General features: G+C 39.7%; 1 protein-coding gene across 4 annotated transcripts in view; it reads right to left on the reverse strand.

The window, feature by feature from the left end:
• Positions 1-13,808, reverse strand: part of MYO5A (myosin VA) — a 185,177-nt gene that overhangs the window by 46,844 nt on the left and 124,525 nt on the right. For all 4 annotated transcript variants that reach the window (XM_037054650.1, XM_037054649.1, XM_037054648.1 and 1 more), the window contains exons 17-23: positions 13,564-13,650; positions 13,367-13,475; positions 10,433-10,644; positions 9,379-9,535; positions 5,800-6,039; positions 4,353-4,601; positions 1,682-1,775 (exon numbers count right to left, since the gene is read on the reverse strand). In XM_037054650.1, coding sequence (XP_036910545.1) covers positions 1,682-1,775; positions 4,353-4,601; positions 5,800-6,039; positions 9,379-9,535; positions 10,433-10,644; positions 13,367-13,475; positions 13,564-13,650 — 1,148 coding nt within the window. The remainder of the gene's footprint in view (positions 1-1,681; positions 1,776-4,352; positions 4,602-5,799; positions 6,040-9,378; positions 9,536-10,432; positions 10,645-13,366; positions 13,476-13,563; positions 13,651-13,808) is intronic.

Raw genomic sequence — 13,808 nt, forward strand, 5'->3', positions numbered from 1 at the left:
GTGCCTAGAACAGCACCTGGAGATTGGAGATTAGCCTCTGACTGCAGATAAAGCAAAATTTTAAAATGCTCAAATCTCAGCTGTATGTTTTAGCTCGATGAGCCTGCTAGTGACATTTATAAATATTAAGCTTCCTACCTCTGTGGCCCATTTTACCCTCATATTTTGTGGCTAAATCTTATTCTGCCCTGTCTGCTTCTATTGTTCCACCATTTCTTTCTCTGTCAGCTCCAGGAGGGCAAGGGCTGCAAAAGTCTCATCAGAACTGTTTCCTTGGTGCCCATAATAATGCTTCCCTATCAGAAGGCTTTAATAACTTGTAAATGAAAGCATTCTCTCTATAATACTCTATAAATTGCCTTTTATTCTCACCAGTTTGCAGAAGGTGCCCAAAGCTACCAACAAATTTTTCCTAGGTAAATCCCTTATCATTTCTTTATTCTTGTTGTTCAGTTTCAGATAACACTGTATATTTTCCTAGAAGTGTTCTCATCATTCTGAATCTTTTCATCACACTCTGCACCTTAGCAGCCTCATTTCCATGTCTCCAGTGACTTTTCTTTTCGCCTTCTCTTCTTAATTTTTTTCTGGCTTCTTTTTCCCCCTTCACTTTATTCCTTACACATGGTCATCCTCTAAGGCTTACTTCCAGACTGTCTCCTCTTTCCTTTACATTACTCCCTCTAATTGGGAGGAAGGGCACAGTGTAGGGAAAGGTACAGAGGGTTCCCTTAGCATCATAGCTTTAAAGCGTACCTTAAGGCTCGTCCCTTTAACTCGTACGCGTTAAGGCTTAACACGTACCTCTATATCTGGAGGCCCTGGCTGACAACCAAAATTTTACACTCTCGCAACTGATCTCATTAATTTTCCTCATAAGCAGGTACTTTTATCTCTCAGTTTCCCCACTACTAATAATATATTGTTATTGCTTTGATATATCAAAATTTTACAATATTTTATTCCTTTTTTGAATACCACATCAAAAATAACATCCTGTTTATTTTTTTCATGTTATATATCCCATCCCAATCCATCTCTTCCATTCCATTCCACTGCCAATTACTGTAGTTTAGATCTGCATCTTCTTATCTCATGTTTATGAATATATGAATTTCTTATAAATTACCATTATTCTAATCTTTCTCACAAAGAGCAAATAGAATAAATGTCTACATGTAATTAGTTCCCTATTGAAAAATCAGTGGGCTTTTCTGTTTGTTTGGTGGCAAAAAGTGGTTGATCTTGAAAAAATAATATCCATTGATTTAGCAAAAAATAAAAATAAATTTAGCAATAAATAAAAATAATACATAGACATGTATACACATTTACATATTAGGTCAAGAATTCTTCCTAAATCATCATGAATCCTTTAAGCCATAACTGAAGAACAATTAATTTAACTTTAAATTAAATTTTTTAATTTTTAAAGAATTTTTTAGTCCTATGATATTAACTAAACATGAGTTCACATTTATACATAGAGAGACCAGATTTATAAGTTCACCAACTAACTCAACCAAAATATTTAGGGTGCTTGCTACTTAGAACATTATACATTTACTGATGACAGTCTCAACTTTTAAAAATATTTAAGTTCTAAAACAAAATTGTACCTTATAAAACACTGGTCTGAAGTTGGTTGGCATGCGTTAGTGTGAGCCCACATGAGCCTTACCTGTCATCTCCTTAGCCTGTTCCACAATGAGGTGATTGAGGGCCTCCTTTTCCTGCTTCAGCAAAGTATTTTCTTCCTTCAGAACTGATACCAGCTATAAAATAAAACAATAAACTGAGACGGCTGCAATAGACAAAGCAAGCCAGATACTAAGTATAAAGACCACATGTAGTGGTCACTCCTTACCTCCACATTTCTGTGCCTCATTTCTTTGCCTAGTTACGTCTAGTCACCTTTCAAATTTGATTCAAGCATTACCCGCTCCAGGAAGCCTTCCTGAAAACTCCCTCCAAACAGATGTCTCTTCTCTAGGCTACTACAGGACTCTGTATACGCCTCTTTATAGCCCCTATAAGTGATTTACTTCTACTTCCATAGTAGACTAGAAATTTCTGGAAGACAAAGATGGTTGCTGCTTTTGGTTTGCTTTGTACCTTAAGCACATACCAATTGTCTGGCACCTCCTAATCATTTGCTCTTAAAGCAACGAGAATGCCTCCTCACCTCAACAGCCTAGCACAAAGCTTTGTGCACCCACGATTCAAACAAAAGGATTAAAAGGGTTAAGAAAGATATGGAGGGCATTTTCATTCTGGAAATTCACTGAATATTTTCTAAAGGTCCTTGCTGTCTGTCTGTCTGTCTTGGAAAACAGAATTTTCTTTTCATTTCCTTTTAAGAATTGTGCAAGGTTGTAAAGTCCCTTTTTTCCACTTTAGACATTGACCTATGATGGTGAATGTCACTGAACTAGTCACTGAAAATGGTAAATATGGTAAATGTTGTATTATGTATATTATAATCACAATTTTTTTCTTAAAAAGCATTGACTTAACTTTCTAGTTCCTAGTTGTGTAAAGATTCCCAGAAAGCAAAAATCAAAACCAAAGATAACTTTGCGAAGTTCATAAGCAATTCAGTTCATCTCTGCAATAAAATGTGTACTTGTGATGAATGAAATCTGAATTCCTTCTCGAAGCATAAGGTGAAGGGACTCTAAAAGTGATACTTAATAATAAAGAGAAGCGCCAGGAGTTCAGAGGAGAAAGAGAGCTCTGGGAGTAAGGATCCTGAAGAACAGGAAAGTTGGATAACCCCATGCCACAGCAAAAGTCAGTCCAGAAGGAAGTGATGGTCCAGGTTCTTCCCTCCATACTGACACGGCCTTCACATCCACCCTCAGTAGAAAGGCCCCAGTTCTCTATGTGCTTTTGAGAGAAGCTGGTCTTTGTCAAGGGTGTGCCTTTTCAGGTGTCTTTGTAAAACCTATCCAGCAGATTCTGATGCACACTCCTGTTAAAAGAGCACAGTTCTGGTGTGCCTTCTAGTCTCCCTGATCAGGCTGACTGGAGAGCTTTCCTGATCGTCACAGTGAAATTTTTTCATTATCCATTACTACATTTTCATTATCCATTACTTATCCATTACTACACTCCAAAAGAATCAGTGATAATGCTTCTAGCTATCCTGTGAAAAACAAAGGATAATAAAAAAAGAAAGAAGAAATCTAAATCACTCATGGGTACTGTTCTATGAGACTACTAAGGTATGAAGTTGACTTTGAAGAGGAAAAGACAATATTCCTACCAAGCTTAAATACTCTATAGATTCAGATGGAAAGCTTCTGTGGACTCAGGAAATGACAAAGATAGATAGATAGATAGATAGATAGATAAGAAAGATCTTAAACTCAAGATTATTACTTTGAATGCATATCTGAATTCTGACAGAACTTACCATTTAAAAATAACATATTAATGGCACTGCTATGTCCATAATACAGAGCCCAGATCTGCTAGAGATATAGGAGAAATTATCCTATTAGGACCTGCATGACATGGAAGGACTGCAATTTATCAGCTACACTACCTCACCTGAACTGCACCTAAGCTCCTTCTGAGCTTCTCATTCTGCACCTACAGTTAATGTCAGAATCCAGCACAGAAACAGCATATTGGGATTCTTGCTCAGAGTTACACCCAACAGTCAACTCTGTTTTCATTTAAAGACGGTCATTCTATCGGAGTCTCTGAAAATTACTTTGTTTCCATTAAGCCTTATGTTGAGGTACTTTTATTTTGTTTAAACAATGCATTTCATTACTGCTTGAGAACCTTAATTTTTTCTGTATTTAGTAAAGTTTTGAGATAAATTAATAGAAATTTGTAGTATGGAAACACCGATCAATCTATAAAGATTTTTTCTTTCTTTTCTTTTTTTTTGGTTCTATGTGCATAGCAGCTCTTGGCTATAATCAGTATCCAGACATTTGGATTTCTCCCTTGAACTTCTTAACATAGTCTTATTTCAGGTTTCCATAAAGTTCCCTAGTATCAGCTATTGAGAGTTCATTGTTTGATTTGCTTCTTAATCACGTTAACCCAAGGACAAGGAGTGCAGACTCCTTTTTAAAGAAAAAGAGTGTATAGTAGGGACATGGCCACTGATTCTCTCCTTACAATAGTGCATTTCCTCTGTTCTCATTGGAGTTCAAAGATCCTATTAAAAGACCTATAGCTACTGACTCATCATGTGGAAGAAATACCTGGGAAACACTAGTAATAAAATTTGTGTTTTGGCTTTGATGGAAACCAACAGAGAGCCACAGAGGCCAGGTGAGGATGACAGTACATTTTCTTTGTGAAAATGTGAACATTTAGTTCCTTCCTACCTGCTCCGTTTCTTGTTTGTATTTATCTGCACGTTCCTCAATGGATTTCTTCTCTGACCGAGTTTGTTCCAGGTCTTTCCGGAGCTTGGCGATTTCTTCCTGTAGACTGAGAACCCGTCCAGTGGCAATCTTAGCTTCCTCCTCACTTAGCTGAAGACGTTCTAAGTCACTTCGTAGTTTCTCAGTCTCAGAGTTGTATACTCCTTCCAGATTGGTCAATTTCTCCATGAGGCATTTATAGTCTTTGTTCTTTAAACACACATAAACAATAAGTAAATATACATGCCATCAAATGTATTCAATGAGAAAACTGGGCTTATTCATCATATTCATGCCCTATCATCATGATATTGTTCTATCTAACCAAAATTCTAACCACAACATTTATAGTAACACAATCAATACTCTTGTAGTGATATAAAGAGAGAACAGACACCACTATTTCTGTTTTACGAGATGAGTAACATGAAAGTGGCTCTTCTCATAGTTGTAAGGTGAGTTACCAAATACTTAATTTCCTGATTCTTACTCTAGAAATAGAAAAATCTATACCTACCTGCCTTTGAAAACAAATCACTGTGCTACTAAAAGCCATGTATTAGCCAGGTGATGCCTAAAACTGATAAAATGGCCTCAGAATCACCAATTTCTTATAAATTTTTGTTTGCCACGTCAAAACTCCTTCTCACACTTAGAAAATTTTCCATTCTTCATTTTTTGGGGGTTTTATTTATTTTTAGAGAGGGGAAGGGAGAATGAGAAGAAGAGAAACATCAATGTGTGGTTGCCTCTTGAGCACCCCCTACTGGGGACCTGGCCTGCAACTCAAGCATGTGCACTAACTGGGAATTGAACTGGTGGCCACCCTTGGATTCTCTGGCTGGCACTCAATCCACTGAGCCACACCAGCCAGGGCCAGAAAACCTTTCTGATGAATTTATTTCATTGTTTTTTTAACCCTCTGTGGTATTTATGTATTACTACCTTTATGTCATGTGCATGAGCTAAAATATTACTTAGGTACTATCTCTAAGAAATCAAACTTTTATCTCTGTAAATAGGCTATAGATTCTTTAGAAGCATCGATATCTTCCTGATTCTTTGGCCACCTCAATGCTAAACAACTCACCTGCAAAAGGAACATTATACTTCATGTAAATGGACTGTAATGGGCAAAGAATTTTGTGAAGTATAAAGTCCATGATGGCTCTTGGTCATAAAAATTTGGAGCACTAATAAAACTAGCTGTGTTCTCAAAAATAATCTTTAGCCTTAGTCCTTGTAATCTTACCTATGAGCTTGTCACTGTTTCCACACTCATTACTATCATTATTATTTTACTCTTCTGCTGAGACTGAAAGGTAAAGTCAGGGGAGACAAAGCAGACCATAATCCCAGCGGAGTTCTTTGGGCATGCTCACTTTCAGGGCTCCTGTTTAAAACACACCTGCTCATCAACTTTGCGCTGCAGCTGCATAATCTTGTTCTCCATGCCAATGTGGAGTTTCTTATAGCGCTCTACAGAGCGGGCCTCAATCTTGAGCTTCTTCAGCTCGCGCTTGGCCATCATCCGCCGAAAGCAACACTGAAGGTAAATGATGGCATGCATGGTCTTCTTGTAGCAGGTGCGAGCCAGCCAGCCCCGGACCCACTTCTGAATGATGACTGCTTTGTGCTCACGGAGTATCTACAGAGAAGCAGAAGTATAAATAACGTCAGACCCTGGACTAGACTCTATCAACCTATGGCTACCAGGCTGAGAAGTCGTGTACCACCTAAAGGGAAAGATACAAAAGTTGAAGTAACAATGTATTATGTAGATTGTACATATCAAAAATATATGGAAGCACAAAATTATTTTAAAAGGTGATTTAAAAAGTTGATTTTAAAGGGCAACTGGAGAAACATAGAGTATACATGTAGAAGCTGTCTAAATAAAAGACACCAGATTATTCAAAGGAAAACAATTCTAAAGAGAATGAAAAACCCATTAGGTTTCTTATTGGTGTATGATTATCTGTCAGCAACGGGAGATCCTCTATAAAGAGAAGGGAAGTTGGCACCCTGTGAATTATGTGCTATTAACACAAAAGACTTGGCCACCACCTGTACTGCGGACACTATCTTGCTACACATTATTTCTATGCTTGAGGACATAGGGTACAACCAGTAAGGTGGTTATAGAGGCCAACACTTGGAATGCTACAAAGTTCATTACTGATCTATTAATATTTGGCCAGAAACAACAACAAAAAATGACACTGTTGGTTGCCCTATTGAGGCATAACATTCTAGTGATGACCCCCTACTGCTGTTTCAAATCTCTACTTATGGGATTCAAAGGTAGTAGAGATAAAGCTTTGAAAGGAAAGCTAAAAGTAAGATAAAGGGAAGCACACAAATCTTAATTTTGATTTTGCTATACTTTATACAAAAAATATACTCCCCTAAACTTATAAACAACTTACAACAAAAAGGTTGCCTTATAAGATGAGTTTCTTATCATGAAGACCTTCAGGCAGAGACTGTGCACACAATTTCCAGGAGTAATGGAGAAAAAATTCTTGAAATGAAATAAAGATTTAACTATCAAAACTGTCTGAGGTCTATGATTTTAGCCCTCCTCAGTCTATAATTTTATGAAACTCTTGTGTGATGTAAATGATATATTTAAATGTGTGCCCATAAGTACTTATTAGTGACTGTTACAAATGGACACAATGTATCTCTTATAAAACTTTTTAAATGTAAAAATTTCTGAAACCATCTATTCCAATAGATAGCAGTTTAAATGGTTCCTATTTGTAGGTTACAGACCTGAGAAAATCGATGAAAAAAATGTGCCATTCTAGGGAATACATTTAAAAAATAAGGGGTTAGATATCAAACCATCAAATGCAAAATAAACGTTGCTGTTTAGGAGACCTTAACAGCATCTTCACCAGGTCACGACTGCCCTTTCTGGCTGTTGACCGAACACCAGGGCAGTCCTTCCGTTCCACTAAGTGTGGCTGCCGTGCACCACGCTGCAAGGAAGTCGGGCAGCTGGAGCTCTCCCGGGACATCACCATCCTCAGGGAGCCCCTTCTCCTATCTGGATGGAGAGTGACCAACTAGATAAGACTCAGAAATGACAAACTGAAGGGCTTTCAGGCTTTCAAACTCCAGCAGCCCACAGTGGCAAAGCTATTGATGTCAATTTTCCTACTCCATGTCCTTCTCTCCATGTAACTTCAGTCAAATGGAAACAGTGTATAATTAGATCTTCCATCCTCGAGTTCATTTCCATCAGTGAGTTAGAGAAATTAAACTATACCTGCTCTTCCTTAGACTCCCAAGCCCCATGAAGGGGAAGCTTGGCCTGGAAACACCAGACACATGACCAGAGGGCCCACCAAGGGGGGGATACTGCACCACATGTGCCAGCCTCTGGCCTGCCTCCCCCTCCCCGCGACGTTACAGTTGGAGCCAAACTGGCCAGAGACTGACACTGCTCAACTAATGGCCTGAAAACTCAGTTCGATGTTCCTGAAGAGAGCGGTGAGGAAAACCAAAGCGTACCCAGTTTGGTTTATCTGAAAGGTCAAGTTTAATAAGGCTTTTCCTTCCCCTAAAGCTCATGTCTGTAGAGAAAGAACACTAGACTATAAAGCTGGTGTGGCAGAAAGAAGACGCCTGGAGTAATTGCTTTCAAATTTTCTTCAACACAACTAAGAAATATGCCCATTGAAATGTCATTATTCATTTTTCTTCATTGTCTAAAATTACTTCAAAATAAGAAAGTAAAATGCATACATGAATAGTGCCTAGGTCACCCTCACATACATGCCCCTCAAATCACTCTGGTGATGCTCTTTCTAACAGTGGTACCCACAGGGCTCCGAGACCCAGACTGCACAGAGTTCTGGCCTCTTAGGGATGTAGCATGGAGGACAGAATCCAAACCTTGCCAAAAGGAGAGAAATGCCTTCCCACTAGATCATACAATGTCAGAAGTGATGATTAGGATTAATCTGGTGACCCATTATCTATAGTCATGTTGATTATTGCCAGATATAAAGAGTACTTGTCAAAAACTTTCAGAGCATTATATTCTAGCCAACATAAGCTTAACCACATTAATGTTATTTATCTCCTTTTCACCACAGTAAATTTTTTCAGGGTTATTTCATTTCTTGAAACAATTTTCCACCCATGTGTCAGATACCATACTTAGTCAAAGCTCATCAAAGACCCCCAAAGATATCAGATCTTAATCTCTGCAATCTATCAATGTTACCTTATTTAGAGGAAAGGTCCTTGCAGATGTGATTAAATTAAAATCTTGCAATAAGGGATTATACTGGATTATCCTTTCAGGCCCTAAATCCATCACGAATACTCTTATAATGACAGACAGAAGAAGCAAGGTTAGGCACCCGAGATGGCACCTGAGATGGTAGATGAAGATGAAGGCAGAGGATGGAGTCGTGTGGTCACCAACACTGGGAGGCATCAGACACTGGGAGGCATCAGACACTGGAGGAAGCAAGGAATGGACGTCCCTCCGCCCTGCCCGGAGCTTCTGGAGGGAGTGCAGTGTTTGCCAATGCCTTGATTTTGGCCCAGTGATACTGATTTTGGGTTCCTCCCCCCAGAACTGAGGGAGAATACATTTCTGTTGTTTTAAGCCACCAAGTTGGTGGTAAAGTTATTATACCAACCACAGGAAACTAATGCACTAACTTTTCTTCAAATTGCAGAGATAAGGAGGGAAAAATGAAATAGATTTTCTTTTTCCATCGTCTTGTTAATAAATAGATGCACTTATTTAATATTTAAAGATACCCTTCACGTATTGGTTGTTTCCATATGGGGTGATACTGGACCACATGTGCGCCAGCTTCTGACCTGCCTCCCCCACTGTGTCCTTGCAGCTGGGGCTGAGCTGGCCAGAGACTGACAGTCCCTGGGGTGACTTTGTACAGACACAGAATACAAATAATGTTAATGGAACGGATAAACGAAGTTGAAAATAACGACTCACCCTGCGATACCTATTTCTGGCCAAGTAGCCTCGCAAGTAAGACTGAAGAACAACAGTGGCAGCTCGTGTAATTCTGTACCTCCTGCAGACCACGTACATGCGCCAGTACTTCTGAATGACGGTGGCTGCCTTGGTTCTGCGCAGGAACTTAGTGTAGCTGGCCAGGGAAAGAAGCAGTGCATTTGTTACTAATCAGGAAAGCCCAGGAACATATTTTTGTAGAGACTTAGAGCACCAGTATCTTTGGCCTCAGTAGTACCTCCTTTGTGTTATTCTAATAATATAAAGTATTAAATCAACATTTACATTTCTTATCATTGTATCATAATTTGTAGTTCCTCCAAATATTTTTACATTCATTATCTTATTTGAGCCTTCCCTAACCTACAAATGAGGATGCATCTGATTTTGCAATAAAGAACGTGGCACTCACAGAGGGTCATTCTTTGTAGGACAGTGCGCACCCTGCCCTGGCTCCGCCCCCGGCACGGCAGACCAACCACACAGTCATCCCATGCTCACTCCTCACCAGCTCTCTCAGGTCTAGCCATCGCTAAGCACAATACTTTTCAAACTCTTTCTATTTGGGTGTAAATTCTTTATTATTAATTCATTTCTACTGATATTTCTAAATTAAAATGATCCTGATATGTAATCATACTGAAGTATAGTTCTAAAAAGATCTTCCCAGTTGACTGTTCCTGAAAACTCCTCAACTGAGTCATTATTAACTAGTGTACCTTCATGACCGTTTTAATTAACAGATAACTTCTTCAAGCCCATATAAAAGTACAAAAAAGATACTGAAGACATGAGCACGCAGTCAGTAATTTGTAATTTTTTTGAGGAGGACTCATAAGGGTGAGTGAAAGTTTATTCTATTTAACTGTCCTTATGAGTTAATTTGTTATTCCTTGGATCTAAGAAGAGGTGAGATGTTGCCTTCTCAGGCAGGGTGGCCACTCACACCCTTCCTGGTTTGGACAATGAGTCAGATGACCTCTGTAGTCTCAGGGGCCATGAGCCAGAGTGGACGGGTTTCCAGGAGACCTACCATCGGGCCTGGTAGCCTCGCACGTATCTCTGCACAGTGATGGCTGCCTTCCGCATGCGCAGGTACTTCTTCCGCTGCAGCCACCCTCGGATTGTCTTCTGGATCCGAATACAGGCAGCCCTCAGCTTGTCTGCCCTCAGTTTTTCTAGGTAGGCCACTTGACCGGCCCGGAAAAAGATCTTCGTCTTACCAAACTGGTATTTGTCCTTGTCCTGTTTGGGGAAGAAAGTATACACTCAGAAGCAGAAATAATAACATGTAAGTGAAACTTGAAAAGAGGAAAAAATACATCTAAAAGCAGAATCAGTGAAGGGATGAATCTATTAGCTAAAACTTGGGCTACATGATTAACTAATAGAGCCAGATTTTTGATCCTATGCAAGTTGAGCAAATAGAAGGGTTTTTAAGGAAAACTGCAGTTCAAGAGTTATTTTCCAGAATTATTCTACCTGGAATGATTATCTGAGGCAAAAAACTTGGTTGTGGGTTAGAGGCAGCTATTATTTGCTTGTTTGTATTTTATATATCTCAAGGAAATGGAGATGCTGACACTCCCTCTGACTGACCCAGGCTGTAAGGCTTACATCGGGTTGTGTGTTCCATGGGAAGCTGAAGGGACAGAAACCAGTATCAAGAATAAGGCAGGAAGTAATGCATACAAAATAAAAATTAAAAAACAAAAAACCTTAAGCATTCATATTAAAAGAGTTAAGTTTCTTGTCATATCTTTGCTCTATCAATAGTATCTGAAAATAAGCAAAACCCTATAAATGTTTAAAATACCTGTACAAATTTCAAAACTCCTTTTACAAAAATTAAAAAATGTATATAGTTCATTTACTTTTTCTTTTTTTATCCTCATTCGAGGACATGCTTACTGACTTTAGAGAGGGGGAAGGGAGGGAGAAAGAGAAGGAAAGAAACATTGACGTGAGAGAGAGACACCCATCAGCTGCTGCTCCTCACACCCAGACTGTGGCCAGAATGCACCTGGGTCCGGGACCAAACCCACAACCTAAGCATGTGCCCTGACTGGGATTGAATCAATGACCCTTCAGCTTATGGGATGACACTCCAACCAGCTGAGCAACACTGCTAGGACCACTTACTTTTGATTATAGGCAAAGTTGAGTAGTGAACACAGATATGCATGTAATTTTTAGTGTATTACATTTTGATCCACCTTATTTAGAAGCATGCACGTTATTAACCATTCTCATATAAAATGAATAGTGGAATTTATTTATAATAATCACAACTGTGATCTGAAATTGTGTGAAAACAGAAAATTCCTTTTCTCTGTAAGGAGGTATCTCCTATCTTGTACATGAAACTGGAAAATAAGAAATCTCTACATATATCTAAAACACCTAAAATTATTTCAATTTTAATCAATCAAATTTACATGGGAAGCCCTGGCTGGTGTAGCTCAGTGGATTGAGCATGGCCCTGTGAACCCAAAGGGTCGCTGGTTTGATTCCCAGTCAGGGCACATGCCTGGGTTGCAGGCCAGGTCCCCAGTATGGGGTGTGCAAGAGGCAACCACACACTGATGTTTCTCTCCCTCTCTTTCTCCCCTTCCCCCATTCTCTAAAAGTAAATAAATAAAATCTTTAAAAAAATGTATATAGGAAGACTAGCTAGAGATACGTAAAGAGCTAGAAAGTGGTTCCCTCTCTTTCTCCCTGTCCCATCTCAGCCTTCCCCACCCCACCCCATACCAACCCTGCCTTCTATCGGTACCTCTGCCCTGCAAAGCCCGGAACCAGCCTGGAACGGTCAGGGGGGAGGAGGCCAGGCCTAGGACTGTCTCTCCCTTCTGCCCTGCATTCCCATCTGAACCCAGGTTGGAGCAGTTGGGCCAAACTCAGAAAGCATCTGATTCTTTTACACATTCTTAAGGAAATGGTCTTAGCTCTTACAAAAAAAATGTTATTATACAGAAGAGACATTACATTTGGTTAATTTTGACTAACTACCTCAGAGTGAGATAATCCATCCAAACTAGTGTCAAACAAGTGAAAATATTTTTTTTAAATCTTTCATAAATCTTAAATTCTAGAGGACCTAGATCACTGGTTATCAAAGTGTAATCCAAGATGAGCATCAGCAAGTTGCTGGACCCAGCCCAGACCTACTGAGTCAGAAGCTGTAGGCGTGGGGTGCTGCAATCTGCACTTTTTACCAAGCCCTGCAGGTGACTCTGACGTGTTCTAAAGTTTGAGCCTCCTTAGCTTGGAAGGCCAGACTCTCCAAACACCAACCTACGCTTCCTAAACATTTCCCTGCTGTCTCACACACTAATCTTAAACTGCACAGAAACTACATTACTGCTTTCTGAGCAACCTCTATGCTTTCCTACTTCTTCACGCCATGCTCCCTGTTAAAATATTCTTCTTCCACTTTTATAAAATTTTACCCATTCTTCAGGGCTGGACACAAAACATACACCTTCCATGACATTGTTCCTCTTTTCCAGAGCAGATGTGGCTTTGCCTTGCTCTAATTTCCTGTCTCACTCACTCATCCCTTGATAGACATTATGGTATATTATATTTACCTTTAAAATGCATTAATTTCCAAGACAGACTATGTTACCCAGGAGAGGACTTAATTTTTTCTTTGTCACATAGCATCTTAGTTATTTCCATAAGTAAGCACTAGGTAAATTGGTACAGATAATGATCAAACTTGAAAAAGAATGCGTCTCAAGTCTGGGTCCAGCGTGATGGTAGACCACCACCTTCATCAGTCAGGCTGAGCTTCCCAAACACAGGGAGCCTTGACCTCCAAGTCAGTGTGCCCCTCCCTGCTCCCAGCCCTTAATAATCTGAATTAGTGGTATTTGGATGTTCCCAGGGCTCTCACAGACTATAATCACAAGGCCTTTGGCCATTATCTGTTCAGATAAAGATAAGTGAAAATTTTTCTTACCAGAATCAGTTTCTCTAATACATTCTTACATGTCTGCTTTCTGTCACTCAGTACATCTTTCTGCTTCATTAGGACACGGTAACGGCTGAAAAATTCTTGGTAAGTCCACCTATAGAAAGAGACTCACATTAGCCTATTTAAAGAAGCAGGAATCTCTCGCATCAGGATCCCTTCTATCTGAAGAATGCCAAGCTCACCGTGAGGGGAACCCTGCCGCACTGATTCTGATGGTCTCCAGGACACCACACGCTCTCAGCTGCTGCACTGCCCTCTTCTCATCAAACCTACATGTGCGAATGCAAGTCATTAATACAGAGAAGCCCGGCTGTGGCCCCAGTTACTCTCCTCAGTCCAGAGATTAAATTCTCCAGTAGAGAGCCAAATGGATGCATGAGAAAAGAAAGCATTCAAAAGTTGGAGGAGTTATCAAAATGGCAAACTC

The sequence above is a fragment of the Sturnira hondurensis genome, unplaced genomic scaffold (genome assembly GCF_014824575.4).
Source record: "Sturnira hondurensis isolate 20B ecotype Veracruz unplaced genomic scaffold, ASM1482457v3 Scaffold0008196, whole genome shotgun sequence".
In the NCBI taxonomy this organism is placed as follows: domain Eukaryota; kingdom Metazoa; phylum Chordata; class Mammalia; order Chiroptera; family Phyllostomidae; genus Sturnira; species Sturnira hondurensis.